The sequence below is a fragment of the Scardinius erythrophthalmus genome (genome assembly GCF_964197995.2).
Source record: "Scardinius erythrophthalmus genome assembly, chromosome: 21".
Taxonomy (NCBI): domain Eukaryota; kingdom Metazoa; phylum Chordata; class Actinopteri; order Cypriniformes; family Leuciscidae; genus Scardinius; species Scardinius erythrophthalmus.
In genome coordinates, this window is record NC_138241.1 from 6,822,486 (window position 1) to 6,841,106 (window position 18,621).

The 18,621-nt window shown below is 40.4% G+C and overlaps 1 protein-coding gene across 2 annotated transcripts in view; it reads right to left on the reverse strand.

Moving 5' to 3' along the window:
* Positions 1 to 2,149: 2,149 nt before the first annotated feature.
* phf10 (PHD finger protein 10) overlaps positions 2,150 to 18,621 on the reverse strand; it is a 29,311-nt gene continuing 12,839 nt past the window's right edge. Inside the window, exons 10-13 of one of the 2 annotated variants that reach the window (XM_081350834.1) lie at positions 12,348 to 12,491; positions 7,592 to 7,700; positions 7,116 to 7,304; positions 2,150 to 2,419 (exon numbers count right to left, since the gene is read on the reverse strand). In XM_081350834.1, coding sequence (XP_081206960.1) covers positions 2,334 to 2,419; positions 7,116 to 7,304; positions 7,592 to 7,700; positions 12,348 to 12,491 — 528 coding nt within the window. In that variant the 3' untranslated portion in view covers positions 2,150 to 2,333. The remainder of the gene's footprint in view (positions 2,420 to 7,115; positions 7,305 to 7,591; positions 7,701 to 12,347; positions 12,492 to 18,621) is intronic. The other variant, XM_081350835.1, reaches the window with a different exon arrangement.

Genomic DNA, 18,621 nt, shown 5'->3' on the forward strand with positions numbered 1-18,621 from the left:
ATACACTAACCCCTGGTGGCATACATGTTTACTTTTCTTTAAGACTGGCATATCATTTTCTTCCAAGAGGATCTTTTGAACAGTTACCTGATGCTGGCCAGATCCAGTTACACAACACAGCCAGACATCACCTGTGGCTCGGTCCAAACAGAGCCCGACTGCTCAATGGAAAGATCCTTTGTGACGAGGCTTTCCAAGGAGCAGGTTGGCATGTTTATTGTGTTGCATACACACATATCAGGTGTCAGAGCAGCCGTCTCACACACACACACACACACACACACACCTGTTACCTGCTGTTTTACTATTGACCTCCACGTGGCATCTGCTACCCAGCACAATACAACACACCAATACAGTTCCCATTCACTAGTCAGTGAAAGTTGAGACGACTGACTTGTGTCATTCTGGTGTGGTTAAAACACCCTGTGCCGTGCGTCCTCCTGCTGCTCAGTTAAAACATGTAATGACTGCATCAGGACACCAAAGTCTGAATTATGAGCGTCACTAAGAAAGAATTATTAAACACTGGAGTGAGCAATGTTTAAGAACAATCCAAAAATATAGCTGAAAGCAGCAATTATCGAGGCCAAGCAGAATAAGACAACAAGACATGTGAACATGTCTGAAAGTGTCAGACCAACAGCAACAATGAGCAATTAAAGACATTTAAAGAGGATTTTAAGCAAAATGCCTGAAAAATCATAGAAACAGTAAATAAAAATATGATATATTTGATTATCACTTTCGACCAATAGGTGGCGCAGTTACAAAACTGATGTGATGTGGTCAGAGTGAAGTGACAATGACACATACAAAGTTTGGTGTCAATATGTCAAGGCATTGCAGAGATAAAGCTTGAATAGTGCTTTTAGCACCATGCCTCAATTTTGCTGCTGCGCTATACGAAAACAGTTTTGTCTATCGACACGAAATCCATAACTTTTAGTCGGCACGGTCTGGAGATGATACGATTCGATTTTGGTGAAAATCGGACAAACGGTCTAGGAGGAGTTCGAAAAAGTAGGTTTTGACTGAAAATCAAGATGGCGGACAGGAAGTTCGGCCAAATAAGGAAAACTTGGTATCTATGTTCTTGCCTTGACCCAAGGAATCTATTAAGACCAGTGACTTTACAATAGCCAGATTTATTCAAAAGTTATTAGCATTTTTGGAAATGTTGTTATAACTTTTGACCACTAGGTGGTGCTGGTTCAAAACTTCTCATGCTCCTTCAGAGTATCATTCTGATGACCCATACCAAGTTTCGTAACAATCCGTTAATGCATTCTTAAAACAGAGCATTTTTGCACTAAATTCAAAATGGCTGACATCCAAAATGGCTGATCTGGGAAAATTGGATATCAGTCAACTCAGCATGAGACACTGAATCTAACGAGACCACTTTCATGATTTTTGGACAAACCATTCATAAGTTATAAGCAAAAACAGCCATTTTTCACATCTCTGGACCAGTAGGTGGCGCTGCGCCGAAACGCAGCATGTAGCCTCAGGACATGCATATGATGATATGTACCAAGTTTGGTCTGAATACGATAAAGCGTTGCGGAGATACAGGCTTGTGTCTGTTTTCGCAAGCGCTATGTAAAATTTGGTTGCGTGATATTCGAAAACGGTTAAGCGAATCAACTTGAATTCCATAACTTTTTGTCAGCACCGTCTGAAGATGATCTGGTTTAATTTTCGTGAAAATCGGACCAACGGCCTAGGAGGAGTTAGAAAAAGTAGGTTTTTTGGAAAATTCAAAATGGCGGAAAAATTTTCATGGCGGAAAATGACGTCAATCGAATCATCTTGAGCTAAGGAATCAGGTGAAAAAAGAATTTTGTTTCTAGCCCTTGTGGTTCAAAAGTTATTAGCATAAATACGAGTGCAACTTTGGACAGTTGGTGGCGCTAGAGGGATTTGTTTTAAGACACCCAATTTGCTAAAGAAACACCCTTGGTTGGACTGTCCTCTATCAGTGTGCCAAATTTCATAACTTTCCCGCAAGTGGTTCTATGGGCTGCCATAGACTCCCAGTCGGAAGAAACGGCAGAATAATAATAAGAACGGGAACAGATACAATAGGTGCCTCCGCACCTTCGGTGCTTGTCCCCTAATGACCAAGACAAAAGCAAGACACACACACAATCAGTTTTGAACTTTATTTTAAACAATACAAAACATCATCTACAGTGGAAACAATTATATAAAAAAAATCAGCTACAAAATTAATGCAACATACCAAACATATATGGACTTATTCAAATAATAGAAAAATAAAAAAATAATATCAAAAGTGTTGTAAAAATTGGTCAACTTTTTGGAGCTCATTTAGATTTTTTTGGTGTTTTTATTGTTCCTTTCTTCTGAGGTGTAGGTATCTCTTTGTTACATAAATCACAGACCCAGCAACCTGTTGTTGAGAGAGAGAGAGAGAGAGAGAGAGAGAGAGAGAAATGGAATATAGACCCTTTTACAGTTGGTAAACACGGTGACGTATTTGTGTGGGCGGAGCTTAGCTGGAGGCAGAAAGAACCCTGTGGCCGCTTCACTAACGTTAGTTTGCAAGTTTTGTTAGCTTGTTTTTTAACAATGACTGGAGAAAATCCGATTTTGTCTTAATGTGCAAGGTCACTCACTGTCCAGGACGGCGATTGTTATTTGCAAAAGTTAATTTTAACGGACGGAACCAGATGACCGTACACGCTCAGTCAATGGACGAACTGACAGGATTAACGTTAACGCTAACTGTTACCTCTGGTTGAGTGGCCTGACTTCTACACTGACCCGATAGAGAAACCGAGGGTAAAGAGAAACTGAGGACATATAAATATATTTAGATGCCTATAATATAACTATGTGCTGAATGGTCATGTAAAGACTTGTGTGGTTCAATTCGCAGTTCTGCCTAGCCAGCGCCAAGACAACAATGTAAAGAGTGACACTACGGTGCTAATTTTAATATGAATATTTTCTAGAAATAAAAATTCCAGATACAGCATACTCATTTTTCATCGATTCGTGCACCCAAGAACACAACAAGATGACATTTAATAATAAAAATAATAATTTAAGCTCCTTAATATGTAGCCGAATCTGTGCTGGTTTGTATTGGCCGCCTCCAGTTTTCCGTTTGTTTTGCCTCCAGCTAGCGCCGTGACGTCGGCGCAAAAGGGGTCTATTGGTCTTTTGGACTGTGGGGCATTTTTTAAAATTACATTTTCATTTCTTTTATGTTTTTTATGTTAAGTGTTTTCTCCTTCATAAATGGCTGTTATCGGATAGCAGTCCTAACCCTAACCCACAGTCTCAGTAAATCATTTAAAAAATAAATCTAAATGTAAAGTTGAAATCAAATCCTTTTCTATTAGCGTTTGTTATACACTCCTGAACAAAATCTTAAGACCGGGGGAAACATTGCAAGTATTCGCATTTCGCGCTGGTGGATCCTAACCGGATTGTAAGTACTGCTCCAGAATGCCAAAAGAAGAAACAGGAGCAAGAGACAAAAAATAGAGAGTAGGCAATTTATTGAAAACTGCATTTAAACTCAAACAGGCTGTTCATCAGCTGATCAAAAGTTTAAGACCATAGCCCAAAAATAAACCCACAACAGAACTAAAAGTGTCAAAAAGGACTCAGTAGTGAGTAGCCCCACCGTTCTTGTTGATCACTTCAAACACTCGCTTCGGCATGCTTGATGCGACTGTTTCCTGGAGGCTGCTGGGAACGTTGCTCCATGTGGTGAAGATGGCTTCACGAAGGGCATCCACGGTCTGGAACTGACGTCCGTTTTTGTAAACTTCCCTTGCCATCCATCCCCAAATGTTCTCAATGGGATTTAGATCAGGGGGACACGCAGGATGGTCCAAAAGAGCGATGTTACTCTCCTGGAAGAAGTCCTTCGTCAGGCGGGCGTTGTGAATTGCGTTGTGAAACCGCACAGACGAGGGCCCTCAGTCAAGAGGGATGCCCGCTGCAACAGATCCACATAGCCAGCCGCCGTTTGACGCCCCTGCACAACCTGAAGCTCCATTTTCCCATTGAAGGAAAAAGCACCCCAGATCATGATGGAGCCTCCTCCACTGTGTGGGATCCAGTGGGATCTCCTTGTCATGCCAGTAACGTTGGAAGCCATCAGGACCGTCCAGGTTAAATTTTTTCTCGTCAGAGAATAAAACTTTCTTCCACCTTTCAATGTCCCATGTTTGGTGCTCCCTTGCAAATTCCAAACGGGCAAGTTTGTGGCGTGGGAGGAGACGTGGCCTTTGAAGACGTTTTTTGTTCTTGAAGCCCTTCTCTCGCAGATGACGTCTTATGGTTATTGGGCTGCAGTCAGCATCAGTAAGGGCCTTAATTTGGGTCAAGGATTGACCTGTGTCTTCACGGACAACCCGTCGGATCCTGCGGCTCAGTGCAGGTGAAATTTTTTTGGGTCTACCACTTGACTTTTTTGTCCCATAACTCTCAGGATCTTTTAAAAAATGTAAAATGACTGTTTTACTGCGTCCAACCTCAGCAGCGATGGCGCGTTGCGAGAGGCCTTGCTTGTGCAGCTCAACAATCCTGCCACGTTCAAAGAGAGAAAGCCTTTTTGCCTTTGCCATCAGGAGATCATGACAGTGTGACTGCCTGAAGAACAATGACATGAAAGCCATATTTTTGTGCAGATTTGACCTTTTTATGGGTATGGTCTTAAACTTTTGATCAGCTGATGAACAGCCTGTTTGAGTTTAAATGCAGTTTTCAATAAATTGCCTACTCTCTATTTTTTGTCTCTTGCTCCTGTTTCTTCTTTTGGCATTCTGGAGCAGTACTTACAACCCGGCTAGGATCCACCAGCGCGAAATGCGAATACTTGCAATGTTTCCCCCGGTCTTAAGATTTTGTTCAGGAGTGTATATAAAACACTACCGTTCAAAAGTTTGTGGTCAAGTAAAACATTTTTTTTTAAAGAAATTAACACTTATTCAGCGAGGGTGCATTAAATTGATAAAGTGACTAAAGAAATTCATAAAGTTACAAAATATTTATATTTCAAATAAATGCAGTTCTTTTGAACTTTCTTTTCATCCAAAAATCCTAAAAAAAACACAAAAAAATGCATTCACACAAAAATATGAAGCAGCACAAATGTTTTTAACATTGATGATAATCATAAATGTTTCTTGAGAAGCAAATCATCATATTAGAATGATTTCTGAAGGATCATGTGACACTGAAGACTGGAGTAATGATGCTGAAAATCAGTGACGGACAGTAATGCATTTTTTATAAAAAAAAAAAAAATTGAACACCCTGCTATTTTGCAAGTTCTCCCACTTAGAAATCATGGAGGGGTCTGAAATTGTCATCGTAGGTGCATGTCCACTGTGAGAGACATAATCTAAAAAAAAAAATCCAGAAATCACAATGTATGATTTTTTTAACTATTTATTTGTATGATACAGCTGCAAATAAGTATTTGAACACCTGAGAAAATCAATGTTAATTTTTGGTACAGTAGCCTTTGTTTGCAATTACAGAGGTCAAACATTTCCTGTAGTTTTTCACCAGGTTTGCACACACTGCAGGAGGGATTTTGGCCCACTCCTCCACACAGATCTTCTCTAGATCAGTCAGGTTTCTGGGCTGTCGCGGAGAAACACAGAGTTTGAGCTCCCTCCAAAGATTCTCTATTGGGTTTAGGTCTGGAGACTGGCTAGGCCACGCCAGAAGCTTGATATGCTTCTTACAGAGCCACTCCTTGGTTATCCTGGCTGTGTGCTTCGGGTCATTGTCATGTTGGAAGACCCAGCCTCGACCCATCTTCAATGCTCTAACTGAGGGAAGGAGGTTGTTCCCCAAAATCTCGCAATACATGGCCAGGTCATCCTCTCCTTAATACAGAGCAGTCGCCCTGTCCCATGTGCAGAAAAACACCCCCAAAGCATGATGCTACCACCCCCATGCTTCACAGTAGGGATGGTGTTCTTGGGATGGTACTCATCATTCTTCTTCCTCCAAACACGTTTAGTGGAATTATGACCAAAAAGTTCTATTTTGGTCTCATCTGACCACATGACTTTCTCCCATGACTCCTCTGGATCATCCAAATGGTCATTGGCAAACTTAAGACGGGCCTTGACATGTGCTGGTTTAAGCAGGGGAACCTTCCGTGCCATGTATGATTTCAAACCATGACGTCTTAGTGTATTACCAACAGTAACCTTGGAAACGGTGGTCCCAGCTCTTTTCAGGTCATTGACCAGCTCCTCCCGTGTAGTTCTGGGCTGATTTCTCACCTTTCTTAGGATCATTGAGACCCCACGAGGTGAGATCTTGCATGGAGCCCCAGTCCGAGGGAGATTGACAGTCATGTTTAGCTTCTTCCATTTTCTAATGATTGCTCCAACGGTGGACCTTTTTTCACCAAACTGCTTGGCAATTTCCCCGTAGCCCTTTCCAGCCTTGTGGAGGTGTACAATTTTGTCTCTAGTGTCTTTGGACAGCTCTTTGGTCTTGGCCATGTTAGTAGTTGGATTCTTACTGATTGTACGGGGTGGACAGGTGTCTTTATGCAGCTAACGACCTCAAACAGGTGCATCTAATTTAGGATAATAAATGGAGTGGAGGTGGACATTTTAAAGGCAGACTAACAGGTCTTTGAGGGTCAGAATTCTAGCTGATAGACAGGTGTTCAAATACTTATTTGCAGCTGTATCATAAAAAATAAATAGTTAAAAAATCATATATTGTGATTTCTGGATTTTTTTTTTTTTTGATTATGTCTCTCACAGTGGACATGCACCTACAATGACAATTTCAGACCCCTCCATGATTTCCAAGTGGGAGAACTTGCAAAATAGCAGGGTGTTCAAATACTCATTTTCCTCACTGTATATAATTTGATTTATTACAAGTAAACAAAAATTTTGCCCTAAATATCTGACCATGGGTTTGATGCAACCAAAGCCTATTTCTAACTGTTTCCTCACATCAGGCTTCTAAAAAGCTTGTGAGGTGAAGTAAGATTTCAACTTTTGACAGCTCAAATTCAGCATTACATTACCATGACAACATTAGCTCAATACTGTGTTTCTGTATTTGCGCATGCACTAAAGACTCACCCAGAGGAATGGAGTCCATGCCCACACAGAAGGTGTGGTAGCCTCGATCGCACTTGTCACAAAACATCATCTCCTCCTCATGGTGGGGCTGCTCACAGACGGTGCAGGTCTTGCACTCCATGCACTGCCAGGGATAACTCTTGATCTGGGACACCAACGCCACACTCATATCCAAGCAGGACGGGTGACCTGAACACAAAGTGAGGCTTCTCATCATCTCCGCTATTCTCGCCATGCTATAAACCCTCAGGCCGATCCAACAGGATGCTGACACTTAGGAAATGATACTTAAGATTTCATAAAACAGCATCTTCAATCATCAAGACGACAATTTTGACCCTGCGGCTTCCAGGTAGCAGTTTTAAGATGAGTGCTGTCCTACTACTACATTGAAGAGAAATGTTTCAAGGAATAAACACTAGCAGTGTGGTAGACACTGAAGAACACTACATCAGGAAGAAATGGTTTCGACTTACCGCTGTTTTGGCACTGGGAGCAGTGGATGAGAGCCTCTGGTTTGCCTTTCTTGTTGGCCTCCTTACCCTTCTGGCATATGCCACATATAGCATTGGGAATGACCTTAGGCTGCAAGGGCAGAGTAATGCTATAAACGCCATGGCAACCAAGGTCATACACACCATGTGATATTACGCTTGAACCAAAACCACTATGATTTTCAAAATTAAAGGGATAGATCACCCAAAAATGAACATTTTGTCACCATTTACTCACCCTCATGTTGTTCCAAACCTGTATGAGTTTCCTTCTTCTGTTGAACACAAAAGAAGATATTTTGAAGAATCAAATTGTTGGTAATCAAACGGTTGACAACACCCATTGACTTCCATAGTATTTTTTTTTATAAGTCAATGGGGTCCATCAACTCTGGTTACCAACATTCTTCAAAATATCTTCTTTTGTAAAAGTATTGTAGTTGTAGAAGTTCATTTTTGGGTGAACTATCCCTTTAAATGAGCAAAAATACCAGAATAATCTGGGTGCAGGATCTTAAAATTACTTGGAACTGCCTAATGTTAAAAATTTTTAAGAAGCACAAAATATGTACACAAGAATCAAAGAAAAAAACCAACATCTGTATAGCACATAAATCAGGATAAAACATACACAACCATTCAAAATTGTTTGGGGTCGCAAAGATGTTTTAAAAAAAATGAACACTTTTACTCAGCAAGGGTGCATTAAACCGTTCAAAAGCGAGATTATAATGTAACAAACAATTTCTATTATTTCAAATAAATTCTTTTCTTTTGAACTTTTTATTCATCAAAGAAACGTGAAAAGAATGTGTCACAATATTCCCCGAAATATGAAGCATTGATAATAATGAAAAATGTTTCTTGAGCAGCAAATCATCATATTAGAATGATTTCTGAAGGATCATGTGACACTGAAGACTGGAGTAATGATGCTGAAAATTCAGCTTTGATCACAGGAATAAAATACATTTTACAATATATTCAAATAGAAAATATTTATTTTAAATTGTACACATAGATCACTGTTTTACTGTATTTTTAAATCAAATAAATGCAGCCTTGGTGAGCATAAGAGACTTCTTTCAAAAACCTTACAGAGCCCAAACTTTTGATTGGTTGTGTATATAATTTAGAGTATATCAAGACTGATATACAATGTGACCATTTGAATGATTGTTTCAGTAACAAAAACATGCAGGAAAACATTTTTAGCAATGCATAAAATATTGCGATATTCAAAATTAGAATAGAGGAAACCGTACAAAAAAAAATAAATATTTGCTATATTATTAATAGTTGAGCTCAAAAAAGGCGTTTCACCCCAATAAACAAATACGCAGTCGCAGAAGCCAATTGTAAAGCGTAACATAAGTGTATAAAAAGGTCACAACACCCAAAAAGTGACCAAAATACAGAACAATTTTCTTGTGCTACTTATTACAACGCAGAATTGACACTTTCATTCAGTGCTCACAGCCATTAATAAATCTCTCTACAGTCTAATTTCTTTAAAACCTCTTTATTCAAAAGGTTACTCTAAATACGGACATGTCAAAGGCCCTACCATAAAAACTGTTAAACTAAAAAGAGCAGTGACAACATTGTGCTGGGGAACTGAAAGAGGCAGGCCGAGCTACAGGTTAAAGACACATTTAGATGTTAGTGAAGCTCACAGTTATGTTAACGGAAGGACAAACGCCTTCATTCTGTCACAGTAGGAAAAGTACTAGCCGAACTAAGATTATTACATAAAAAAAAAAAAAAAATTTTTACCATAACAGGAACAGGAACATTTAATGTTTAACTACAAACACTTTTAACAAGACTCAAGAGATTGAATAAAAGAGGGATGGAAACAAACAAGCCAAAAACACACAGAGTGAGAGGATCAACAGAAGCTGTACCTACTGTCTTAATAAAGTACTGCAGCGACTCCACATTCACATCAGATTAACATGTTACTTTTGTGTAACTAATGTTTTTAAATGTCCAAAACACACTTATGGAAGCCTCTCTTAGTTAATGTATATGGGCAAATAAACCCAGATTATGAATTACTGAAGAAAGAACACACTTTAATGCGCCGTTCACACCAAAGATGATAACTAAAGTTTTAATAACCAAGTTCGCACCACAGCTATAACGAGAAGAGTATTGTTGGAATCACTTTTAAACTGATTATTCCCCCAGCTGCTAGATGATAAAACACTGGCAGCCAATCAGAATCCAGCAGAGGGCATAACTGCAGCAGCATATGCACTTATAACAAACAATGTTATCATCCATTGGTGTGGATGCAAAAATAGTTGTCTTTATGGTTATCATTCTTAGTGCTGTGAACCGCCCTTTAATATTGATTATCTAATGTTTAAGAGGTGGAGATAAACTGGGGGTGATAACAATGAAATACTAGCAGTTTACTAAATATATAAATGTAGTATAGACTGCATACCGATACATTTTCTTAAAAGAATGGACCGTATGCAACATTTAAAAAAAACAAAACCTTTTGACGAGCGGTATGCTACAATATGGGGCTACGAGTATTTACTTGGCCTAATTATCGGCAAAATAATTATTTGATTTTACGCTCACATGACTTCACGTTGCATGTGTTCTGATATTGAAAATAAATAGGTTATTATGCCTCTCTAAATTATATATATATATATATATATAAAAAAAAAAAATCCAGTTTCATTTAATTCTGGAATTCCATCAGACTAGAATGCTGTGCATTGTGGGATACAGTATGCACTGTAGTATACTGGCAGACTACTCTGACAAATGTAGCAGATCATTCAGGTACTCTCTGGATACATGTTATGCATACTCTGAGATGTACACTATTCAGGAATATCCTGCGCCAGTTTACACTGCTCATACTTCTTGAGATAAAGGAACTACAGGGGAAACTAATAATTAAGACAGGTCATCAAATAAGCCTTTAGCTAAGTTGTAATGTCAAAATTCTCCAATAAAAAGATATGCAAACATTTCCACATATGTGGGCAAGCTTTTTTTTTTTGTATTATGACACTGCCAACTTACTGTTTGTTATATATTCACTTTGTATAAATGTAGTTTTGTACAAAAAGAGTGAAATGTTGTATTAGTAATATGTTAAGGTAAACCTTTTGTTGATCCGCCAAGCATTTTGACAAGAAAAAAAAAAGAAAAACACAATTTAAACAGAGTAAATCAAAGGAAACACTGATACCAAGCATATTTAAGGTGCCCATAGAGTCAGTATAGAAAACAACTAACTTCAACAATGTCATACCAAACAGTAGTTTGATAACCATTTCATGCCTGAAAGATAGTTATGCATCACGAGCATGACAAATAAAGGATAAATAAAGCTCAGTTTAAAAGTGCACTCAGTTTGTTTCACTGGCTCTTCTTCATCTAGCATCTTTAAAGAGACAATATATACTAAAATGCAAACTGTCATCATTTACTAATCATGTGGCTAAAAACCTGTATGACTTTCTTCTGTGGAACATAAAATAATATATTAAGGACCAAAATATGAATTCCTTTCTTCAGTGGAAAATAAAATATTTTAAGAAATGTCCGTTTTTTTAGTCCATTCAATGGATGTCAATGGTAACCAAAACTGCTTGGTTACCAACATTCTTCAAAATTTTATGATTTGCAAAAGTCAGTCATAGTTTGGTTGAACTATCCCTTTACGACTATCAGCGTGGATGAAAACAATTTTATGATAGTTGGAACAGCTATATTTCTTCTGTAGTCATATGATAACTTTGTAATGGGGGGGGGGGGGGGGGGGGGGAATTATGATCCACAAAAGAGATTTGACAAAATTAACCAACGTACAAACATACAGAATGAGATCCATAAAAAAGAAAATACAATTCACGAATAAGATATAGTGAGATTTGCAAATATTTTTAATTTGTGAATTTAATCTATTTTTTCAGCTAAATGGAAAAGAGCTTTAAAAACACATGTTGGAAACATGAAACATGCTTGTTATTATTGCTATTTTTGTTATTATTACTAGTAACTTGGTTGGGTTGCAACACAGCTGGCCATGTGATTTCAAAACAATAACTTGTCATATGATTGGAGTCCTCATCCAAAAGTGCTATTCAAATCTTTGTTTCTTACGATTATATTTGTATAAATCAGGGAAACCATTACTGAGTGCACTCTTAATATTTCTTCAACCATTTTATATCTATGGATTAACACTTTTCAGAGTTTAGCAGCCAAAGACAATTGTGAACGTGGCCTTCAGTATAACTGACAGGCATGTAAGATAAGATAAATATTGATAGATAAATAGAGGTATTTTAAGCTATATGAAGTAGTTCACTTTATAAGGGTATTTACCTTCACAAGTGCATCACAGCAAAAATAAAATAAAAAAAAAGCCCTAAACTAACAGCAGTACCACACAAAAACGTTATTGCTCAAAAGGTCTGTGCAGAACACAGGAACTGTCACTGGGTTTCCTGGCACTGAAGAAAATGAGTGCCACACTTAAAAAGGAAAATAAGTTCCGTTGACACGTGAAGTCCCAATCTACGACCACCAGGGAGAGTGTGTGTGAGTGCATGAGAGTGTTTGGACAAGGTACTGATGATCAAGTCAGAAGAAAGAGGACTTCTCTGCTGAAAGTGCTGGAAAAGAGGGGTGGCGAAAAGGGGAGAAGAGAGGTGTTGGGTTATTAAAAAAAAAAAGATCAGGGGCTTTTTTCTTCTACCTTGTACCCAGGGACAGATTTGTGTTGGATGCTGCGAGGAGTGGCGTCTTTGCCCTGGGTGCCGGGTCGGTCTTTGCTCTTGACTTTGGATTGAATTCCGCTGTCTTGGCTGTCTCCATCTGAAGTGTTTCCTGATGAACTGTCCTGCAAGTCAACAGGAAATAAATTGACCCACTTTATTTAACACACTTCCTGTCATCCACGATTCATTGCTGCACGTTATTCAAATGCAAAAAAGGGCCTTTTGGATGTCTCCTTTCCTATAGAGACCACTTTTCTCAATCCGATGTATTATTTAGTTAACAATAACAACACTGATCCCAGATTTTGGTGAGATTAGTCAATTTTTTAACCACTTCAATCAGAAATACACTATATTGGCAAAAGTATTGGGACACCCCTCAAAATCACTGAATTCAGGTGTTCCAATCACTTCAATGGCCACAGTTGTGTAAAATCAAGCACCTAGGCATGCAGACGCTTCTACAAACATTTGTGAAAGAATGGGTCGCTCTCAGGAGCTCAGTGAATTCAAGCGTGGTCCTATGATAGGTTGCAACCTGTGCAATAAGTCCATTCATGAAATTTCCTCACAACTAAATATTCCACAGTCAACTGTCAGTGGTATTATAACAAAGTGGAAGCAACTGGGGACAACAGCAACTCAGCCACGAAGTGGTAGGCCACGTAAAATCACAGAGCGGGGTCAGCGCATGCTGAGGCTCACAGTGCGCAGAAGTCGCCAACTTTCTGCAGAGTTAATAGCTACAGACCTCCAAACTTGTGTGGCCTTCAGATTGTGGCCGAGCTGCTGCATCCAAGCCTTACATCACCAAGTGCAATGCAAAGCGTGGGATGCAGTGGTGTAAAGCTTGGGATGCAGTGGTGTAAAGTGTGGGATGCAGTGGTGTAAAGCTTGGGATGCAGTTGTGTAAAGCTTGGGGTGCAGTGGTGTAAAGCGTGGGATGCAGTGGTGTAAAGTGTGGGGTGCAGTGGTGTAAAGCGTGGGGTGCAGTGGTGTAAAGCGTGGGGTGCAGTGGTGTAAAGCGTGGGATGCTGTGCTGTAAAGCGTGGGGTGCAGTGCTGTAAAGTGTGGGGTGCAGTGCTGTAAAGCGTGGGGTGCAGTGGTGTAAAGCGTGGGGTGCAGTGGTGTAAAGCGTGGGATGCAGTGGTGTAAAGTGTGGGATGCAGTGGTGTAAAGTGTGGGATGCAGTGGTGTAAAGTGTGGGATGCAGTGGTGTAAAGTGTGGGGTGCAGTGGTGTAAAGTGTGGGGATGCAGTGGTGAAGTGTAAAGTGTAAAGGTGTAAAGTGGTGTAAAGTGTGGGATGCAGTGGTGTAAAGCATGGGGTGCAGTGGTGTAAAGCGTGGGGATGCAGTGGTGTAAAGTGTGGGATGCAGTGGTGAAGTGTAAAGTGTAAAGGTGTAAAGTGGTGTAAAGTGTGGGATGCAGTGGTGTAAAGCATGGGGTGCAGTGGTGTAAAGTGTGGGGATGCAGTGGTGAAGTGTAAAGTGTAAAGGTGTAAAGTGGTGTAAAGTGTGGGATGCAGTGGTGTAAAGCATGGGGTGCAGTGGTGTAAAGCGTGGGATGCAGTGGTGTAAAGCGTGGGATGCAGTGGTGTAAAGTGTGGGATGCAGTGGTGTAAAGTTTGGGGATGCAGTGGTGAAGTGTAAAGTGTAAAGGTGTAAAGTGGTGTAAAGTGTGGGATGCAGTGGTGTAAAGCATGGGGATGCAGTGGTGTAAAGCGTGGGATGTAGTGGTGTAAAATGTGGGATGCAGTGGTGTAAAGCGTGGGATGCAGTGGTGTAAAGTGTGGGGTGCAGTGGTGTAAAGCGTGGGATGCAGTGGTGTAAAGTGTGGGATGCAGTGGTGTAAAGTGTGGGGATGCAGTGGTGAAGTGTAAAGTGTAAAGGTGTAAAGTGGTGTAAAGTGTGGGATGCAGTGGTGTAAAGCAAGGGGTGCAGTGGTGTAAAGCGTGGGGATGCAGTGGTGTAAAGCGTGGGATGCAGTGGTGTAAAGCGTGGGATGCAGTGGTGTAAAGTGTGGGGTGCAGTGGTGTAAAGCGTGGGATGCAGTGGTGTAAAGTGTGGGGATGCAGTGGTGAAGTGTAAAGTGTAAAGGTGTAAAGTGGTGTAAAGTGTGGGATGCAATGGTGTAAAGCATGGGATGCAGTGGTGTAAAGCATGGGGTGCAGTGGTGTAAAGCGTGGGATGCGGTGGTGTAAAGCGTGGGATGCAGTGGTGTAAAGTGTGGGATGCAGTGGTGTAAAGTTTGGGGATGCAGTGGTGAAGTGTAAAGTGTAAAGGTGTAAAGTGGTGTAAAGTGTGGGATGCAGTGGTGTAAAGCGTGGGGATGCAGTGGTGTAAAGCGTGGGATGTAGTGGTGTAAAATGTGGGATGCAGTGGTGTAAAGCGTGGGATGCAGTGGTGTAAAGTGTGGGGTGCAGTGGTGTAAAGCGTGGGATGCAGTGGTGTAAAGTGTGGGATGCAGTGGTGTAAAGTGTGGGATGCAGTGGTGTAAAGTGTGGGGATGCAGTGGTGAAGTGTAAAGTGTAAAGGTGTAAAGTGGTGTAAAGTGTGGGATGCAGTGGTGTAAAGTGTGGGATGCAGTGGTGTAAAGCATGGGGTGCAGTGGTGTAAAGCGTGGGGATGCAGTGGTGTAAAGCGTGGGATGCAGTGGTGTAAAGCGTGGGATGCAGTGGTGTAAAGCGTGGGATGCAGTGGTGTAAAGCGTGGGATGCAGTGGTGTAAAGTGTGGGGTGCAGTGGTGTAAAGCGTGGGATGCAGTGGTGTAAAGTGTGGGGATGCAGTGGTGAAGTGTAAAGTGTAAAGGTGTAAAGTGGTGTAAAGTGTGGGATGCAATGGTGTAAAGCATGGGGTGCAGTGGTGTAAAGCGTAGGATGCAGTGGTGTAATGTGTGGGATGCAGTGGTGTAAAGCGTGGGGATGCAGTGGTGAAGTGTAAAGTGTAAAGGTGTAAAGTGGTGTAAAGTGTGGGATGCAGTGGTGTAAAGCATGGGGTGCAGTGGTGTAAAGCGTGGGGATGCAGTGGTGTAAAGTGTGGGATGCAGTGGTGTAAAGCATGGGGTGCAGTGGTGTAAAGCGTGGGGATGCAGTGGTGTAAAGTGTGGGATGCAGTGGTGTAAAGCGTGGGGTGCAGTGGTGTAAAGCGTGGGGTGCAGTGGTGTAAAGCGTGGGGTGCAGTGGTGTAAAGCGTGGGGTGCAGTGGTGTAAAGTGTGGGGATGCAGTGGTGTAAAGTGTGGGGTGCAGTGGTGTAAAGCGTGGGGTGCAGTGGTGTAAAGCGTGGGGTGCAGTGGTGTAAAGCGTGGGATGCAGTGGTGTAAAGTGTGGGATGCAGTGGTGTAAAGCGTGGAATGCAGTGGTGTAAAGTGTGGGATGCAGTGGTGTAAAGTGTGGGATGCAGTGGTGTAAAGCACGCCACCAGTGGACTCTAGAGTAGTGGAGACGTGTTCTCTGGAGTGACAAATCACGCTTCTCTGTCTGGCGATCCGGTGGATGAGTCTGGGTCTGGCGGTTGCCAGGAGAACGGTACTTGCCTGACTTCATTGTCAAACAGTGTAAAGTTTGGTGGAGGGGGGATTATGGTGTGGGGTTGTTTTCAGGGGTTGGGCTTGGCCCCTCAGTTCCAGTGAAAGGAACTCTTAATGCTTCAGCCTACCAAGATATTTTGGACAATTTCATGCTCCCAACTTTGTGGGAACAGTTTGAGGATGGCCCCTTTCTGTTCCAACATGACTGCGCACCAGTGCACAAAGCAAGGTCCATAAAGACATGGATGAACGAGTTTGGTGTGGAGGAACTTGACTGGCCTGCACAGAGTCCTGACCTCAACCCGATAGAGCACCTTTGGGATGAGTTAGAGCAGCGACTGCGAGCCAGGCCTTCTCGTCCAACATCAGTGCCTCACCTCACAAAATGCACTTCAATTTTTTCATAAACACACTCCTAAACCTTAAGGAAAGCTTCCGAGAAGAGTCGTAGCTGTTGTAGCTGCAAAGAGTGGGCCAACCCCATGTTAAACCCTACGGATCAGGAATGGGATGTCATTAAAGTTCATGTGAATGTAAAGGCAGACGTCCTAAAACTTTTGGCAATATGGTGTATGTTGGATTGTGAAAGTAGAATGTGTTGTGAACATGGTTTCGGGTTGACATTTTTTCCTTAATACACTTTTTCCTTGTCATCTGTGCATGTTATTCCATAGAATTTAATAAAAAAATTTGCCCCTGAATTTGTTTCTTTCAACTTCAAATTTGTCAACCCTTCGAACCACCTGGCTCCATTCTGCTATAAAGTGGGTTTCACTTGGACACATGTCAGATTGTAGAAGTAAAATAAATAAACTAAATTGGTGATGTCAATTTAACACGTAAAATTGGTGCAATTGTGGAAAAAAATAATGCGTTAAAATTAACGCTTTTAACGTAGGCCTGTTGCGATAATTACTTTATCGACTCATATATCATATTATATAAGGACATGAGCCCAGTAAGTTTTGGTGACGCAATATATTGCCCATTTTTTACATAAAGAATTTCACAAACATTTAGCCTATCGTGCTGCATCTGTCATCTGGTCTGCTCTCTGTCTGAGGCGGGGCTCAGGCACACACACACACACACACACGTCTGTCCTCCTTTAGGTCAAGTCATATATTTGTGAAAAAATCAGTTTGCCATCAGTTGTCAGAAAATAAAAGCGATATCTTTGTCATAGTATGCTTTCAACATTAAAATGGCGTTTTCATGTTTGGTGTCACACTGTTCAATGCATTGAATCAATGTCATTGATCTCTATGAAGTGAAACATCAGCTTGAGCATTACCCCAGGTGATGTGTTGATTATTGATTGTGCCTTGTAAAGTGGAACTCAAAGTTAAATTAATTTCAACACCTTGATTCATTCAAAAAAAATAAATAAAGAAAAGAAAAAAAAGAGAAGAACGTTTTTAAGTGTATTATGAATGGTTTAATGATGACCCACTCAAAGACAGTCACTTGTTGCCACCTACTGGCATAATGTAACTAGACTAACAGACAGCTGGTGTGTGCAGAGATGTGACTATTAGAAGACAGTTAAAATGCCAAAAAAAAAAAAAAAAAGAGATATGGGGAAAAAAAAAAAAAATCTCCTGTATGGGTCTTATTTCTATGATATAATGATATAAATATGATATAAATATATCACACACACAAGTAAATGTGCTATTTTTCCCAAATATCTGCACAATTTCAAATGTGATATTGATTTTATTCAACATTTTAATAAACAAGAAGTTAATAACGGTTTACATTTTATTCAATTTTGTCAATATTGTCTTATTTTGCTCAATTTCATCAATGAAAATAGTTCTAAACAAAGCCACAGCAGAACTGCTGTGCGTCCCTGAGCAACACACAGCTGTGTTTCATTACTGAATGAATCTGTGGTTTTTGACTAAACAAGTGAGCCACTGAGTTACTGACTCATTCATAAAGACGGTCACTTGCTTTGTTCCTGAATGAAAGAGCCGTTTGAATGAATCGGTTGAATGAATCGGATGAATGACTCATTAAGACAGTGACTTGCCATCACCCATGCACTTTTCAATCACTACATTACGTTAGACATCTTTAAATCAAACACCTGGCTTTATAGTTGTCAAAATATAAGGGAATGAAAATCTAATTGCCTTCTAATTGGGGTCTGAAGGGGTTAATGGGCCCTGGGGATGTTTTGACATGCACCGACATTTTTTATTATTTCAATTACTTAGAACATTTGAATGGCTAAAGTCTGCTTACACTGTACTCAGCACAAACTCTGCTACAATAATATGTGAGCAGCATGTATGTAAAAGTTTGTCTTTTTTAGCAAATGATGTTTATGTGTTGTTAGTGAAAAAACAAAAACTTTAAGTCGCTTAAATAAGGCCATAAAACAAATACTGTGTTAGCAATACTTTTGAGTACTGGATCTTGTAGCCTAGATTTTTTTTTACTACAAAATGATGTGAAAATCATCCTGACCACTTATTCACATACAACAATAGATTGATTAAAATTTTGTAAGACGCTATTTGTGTTAGAAAGGCTGTACGCAAGAGTCAATGGCCATGCATATTGATGTGATTCATACCTGGGGACACAAAGACAGGGTTCGTACAGATACTGTAAAAAGAAATTCCAGGACTTTCAAGGACTTTTCCAGGACTACTTTTTTGGATTTCAAGGACTATAATCAGAGATTGCACTTATCAAACAATATCTTTAGGGG